The sequence below is a fragment of the Nicotiana attenuata genome, unplaced genomic scaffold (genome assembly GCF_001879085.1).
Source record: "Nicotiana attenuata strain UT unplaced genomic scaffold, NIATTr2, whole genome shotgun sequence".
In the NCBI taxonomy this organism is placed as follows: Eukaryota; Viridiplantae; Streptophyta; class Magnoliopsida; order Solanales; family Solanaceae; genus Nicotiana; species Nicotiana attenuata.
This window is the reverse complement of record NW_017670251.1, coordinates 587588-591565: the sequence shown is the minus strand read 5'-3', so window position 1 is coordinate 591565 and position 3978 is coordinate 587588. Positions and strand designations below refer to the sequence as shown.

General features: G+C 45.9%; 1 protein-coding gene across 1 annotated transcript; it reads right to left on the bottom strand.

Annotated features, from left to right (window-relative positions):
* Positions 1-976: 976 nt before the first annotated feature.
* On the bottom strand, positions 977-3110 carry LOC109236682. The gene is made up of 5 exons (XM_019402879.1): positions 3002-3110; positions 2242-2386; positions 1525-2173; positions 1257-1448; positions 977-1189 (listed from the first exon to the last, which is right to left on the bottom strand). Exons 1-5 carry the CDS (start codon positions 3108-3110, stop codon positions 977-979), a joined length of 1308 nt encoding a protein of 435 aa, XP_019258424.1.
* Between the last annotated feature and the right edge of the window lie 868 nt (positions 3111-3978).

Sequence of the window (3978 nt, the reverse complement as noted above, 5' to 3'; positions counted from 1 at the left end):
AGACGTCTGAATTTCGTAATAAAACAGGCCTTCCAATATTTTCATAAAACCGGTTAAAAAATGCTACCCTCCGCAAAATTACAAAGGCTTTCGATAACATAAACCCTCAAAAACCTTAAGGGGTACCAAATTGTTCGAACTCCAGACCAAGCTTATGCTAAGGCATAACCAAGTAAAGGGTTTCGATAATACTAACCCTTGAAAATCCTAATGGGTATAAACTTATCTCGTGCTAAGGCATAACAAACATTTATATGATTAAACTTTTTAAAGCCGAAAAGGGAAAAAGCCACTCTTTTGAGGCCATATCGGTCCAATTCAAGAACCTAAAGGCCATTTGTGAGTTTGAGAAATCATCCTTACTCAAATAAACCTAAGGGTCGCCCTACTTCGATTTTGAGTAAATACTCACTCGATCATAAAAACTACACTAGTCCGATTTCGTTCAAATTGCCCAACCCTCATACTTATGAAAATTTTCAAGACATGGTAAAAATAAAATTTTTACGGGGCAAAAATTGAAATGAAGACAAATCAAAGAGAAAAAGGATCTTTTATATATGAAAATATTTACATGGATCGGTTAGGATCCTACACAAAAAATTCAGAGAAATTCTAAATGCCTAATCCTCTCCGGGAGCCTCATCTTCATCTTCACCGCCCTCTAAACCACTCACGCTCCCAGAATCATCATCGTCGGAAGAGAGCAACGCTTTAGCTTCAACCTCAAGCTCTTCCACACTCTCGATCTCGATAGCAAGGTCAAAACCACAAGCATGAATCTCCTCGAGAGTTTCTCTTCGAGACTGACATTTGTTATGCGAGGCAACGCAAAATGCTCGAGCCTGAGCAGCATCGGAAATTTCTTTTGCTCGAGTTTGAGCAGCCTCAGCGTCGAATCGGTAGACTGTTGCGATCGCCTCAACATTGGCTTTAGCCATCTCAACCTCGGAAATGGCTTTTTCCAGTTCGATGACTAACTGGCCTCGAGCTCCTTCATTTTCTTGGCCTGAGCTGAGCTTTCCTCCTTCATGCTTTGGAGCTGACGTTCGGCCGATGACGGTTGCGCTCGAGCAGTCTCTTTCTCCGAGGCAAGGTGATCCATGTTTTGTTTCCACCCCAAAGTCTCCGCCCTCATCATATTGGCCTCTTCACGGAGCTGTTCAATCTTCTCGACCCTATGCGGAACCTACAGGATCGAAGTGTTAGTCGTCATCCCCAAACTGATACATCGTACTTCTAAAAAAATTCATTACCTGCTCAATCAAGTCGGTTTGCTCTTCATGGGTTGTGGCCAACTCGGCTCGAAGGAACTTGATCTCCTCTTCTTTTTGCCCACTGAGAAGTTTGAGGGCATTTCTCTCCTTCGTAAGCCTTTTAAGATCGGCCTCACACCGGTTCAGCTCTGCCCAGGATTTAGAAAATGCTTCCCGATGAAGCATCAAGGCCTATGAAGAAAGAAAGGAAATCACGCAAGAGGAAATAAAGGCAAAAGTCATATTGATAAAGGGAGCTAAGGCTTACCTTACTCAAGAGTCGATGAGCCTCATTGAAGATACTCGATGCATCACCCAGATCGGAAGCATCTTCGACTCCTGTGAAGCAGTCGTGAAAAAGGTCCTCCCCTTCGTGGGCCATTCCCACATTGGGGGTCCCCATGGCATGGGCCTCCTGAATTTTCCCCTCGAAAAATGTGGGGAGGGGCAGCGAATCATCAACGTCTATTGACCCAAGCAAGTCACTTGGGGCGTTCTTTTTGTCTCGAAGGGCCACGGAACCGGCCCCTTCAGACAAATCCGCCGATTTCTCATCAAGGGGGGAGGCATCTTCAGCCTCCGAGGACTCGGGGACTTTGCTTGGGCCACCCTCTGAGATCTCTTCGGTTCGAGGCTGAACCTCTTCGATCGTCACCGTCTCAGCGGCCTTCGGGGCCTCGGGGACCCTCTTCGCTCGAGCTACTAGCTCGAAGTCAGCATCTTCATCTTCCTCTTCTTCCTCCATTAGACGCTGAGCAACATCAGCAGGCAGGGCTGCGGTGTCCTTTTTCGACCTGCGGGCCTTGCTCTTCTTGGGCTTTGGAGTATCAGAGGGCGAGACCCTTTTCCTCTTCTTATCCTTCGCCGGCTTTGGGGCCTCCTGCTCCCCAGTCGAGGGACTCATGACGGCAATGTCTCTGAGACATGTATAAAAGGAAATCAAGTAAATACAAAAAGTAATATTTCAGAGAAAAGCATCAAATACGTGTAAAGAAGCTTACCATGATTCTTGGCCTCCCATCGACCCTTTGCCAAATCGCGCCATGAGCGCTCAGCATACGAAGAGGTCGAAGCTAGTTTCCGAACCCAACTCTCGAGGTTCAGAATTGCACCAGGCACCCAAGAAGCCGCTACATCACAGGTAAGGATGTCGATTAGAAAAGACAAAAGAAACAAAACAATAAACAGAAGCTTCATGTTCTATTCCTCGGGGAACGGCATCTTCTCAGCCGAAATTATGTCGGACGTCCTCACTCGAATTAACCGGACCATCCATCCTCGATCCTTGTCCTCGTCTATGCTCGAGAATAGCACCTTGGTAGCCAGACGTTGAAGCTTTATCAACCTGCCTCGATAAAGACGGGGGTTGTACATTCTGATGAGATGGTCAAGGGTGGAAGGCATCCCTTCGACCTTGATCACAAAGATCGGAACAGAATGACGATCCGCCAGAAAGATGGATGGATATGACCTAGGGTTATTTGGTATTGATGGCAAAAGTCGATGATGACGGGATCAATGGGGCCAAGCGTGAAAGGGTAAGTGTAAACACTTAGGAACCCTTTCACATGAGTAGTGATGTCTTCTTCAGGGGTCGGAATCGCCACCTCTTCTTCCCAATGGCAATCATTCTTCACCTACTCGAGGTCGCCCTCAGTTATCGAGCATATATATCTCGACATTGGCTCACATCGCCAGGGACCGACGAAGTTTTCTCGACTTTGAAGTCAGAAGTAAGATCGCACCCCCCGGGAACGCACTCCTCAAGGCGTGGCTCCACCAGCGTTTTATCGCCGCCGGCCTCGATGAAGAAGCTTTTTCCTTTTGAGGAACAGTTTTTGATGTTTCTGCCATTTTTATATGGGTTTAGAGAAAGAAGAAGATAAGATTTGTTGTTTTGAGAGAAGCTTGACAGCGGGATTTGAAGAATTTGCAGCACAGAAAAACTTGGAAGATGTAGAGCGCTTTGAAGATTAAGAGAAGTTTGAAAGTAAAATTTGAGAAATTATGAGGAAGACCTATTAATAATGATCGCTACGATAGTTCAAATACGCTGGTGGCCGACCACCAACTGACGCTCATTAATGATTTTGGAAACTGTACCGACGGGACACTTCCGTCGCTTACGTCATAAGGGTGACGTCATAATCGGTTGAGGCACGAAATCGAAGGCTCAATTCTCTTCTTCTCATTACACTCCAAGAAACAAGGGGACTATCTGTATACGGGTAAAATCGGGCCTACCCCATTTTGCTATTTAATCGAAGCCAGGGAATTGTTTCAAGGGTTAGCCTCGAACTAGAGCGGATCAAAGTGACGAAGGCAAGGTATTGTGTTCGAGAATCGGAGTGCCTGCTGAGATCGAAGCCGGCAGTGATCGAGGTCGAATAGGGCAGACTCCGAGCGAAGCAACGGGAAAGCGAGATATCCGTGACTGGTCGAAGGTCACGGCGGGAATCTCGGAAAGGATCAAATCAAAGGCGTTTAATTACCTAATCATGTGATTTCCTTCTGTAATTAGAGTTATACCATAATTAGGATTCCTCTACTAAATAAAGAGGAGTCCCCATCATTTGTAGGGACCGGACATTCACAGAGATATACAATATTTTCTCTTTAATCTACATTCTCTTGTTTATCAGCTTGTTGTATTTTAACTGTCCTTACATAACTAGCTCGAGGGTATTCAAGCTCGAGAGTTCTGTCCAAACACTGGTTTGCT

What these genes read in the sequence shown, in the direction of transcription:
- LOC109236682 (XM_019402879.1), bottom strand. Translation starts at nt 3,110, where the DNA reads ATGGCAGAAACATCAAAAACTGTTCCTCAAAAGGAAAAAGCTTCTTCA. An exon ending in CATGGTAAGCTTCTTTACAC is followed by an intron (nt 2,174 to 2,241) that starts GTATTTGATGCT and finishes TACATGTCTCAG; the next exon opens with AGACATTGCCGTCATGAGTC. An exon ending in AAACCGACTTGATTGAGCAG is followed by an intron (nt 1,190 to 1,256) that starts GTAATGAATTTT and finishes TCGATCCTGTAG; the next exon opens with GTTCCGCATAGGGTCGAGAA.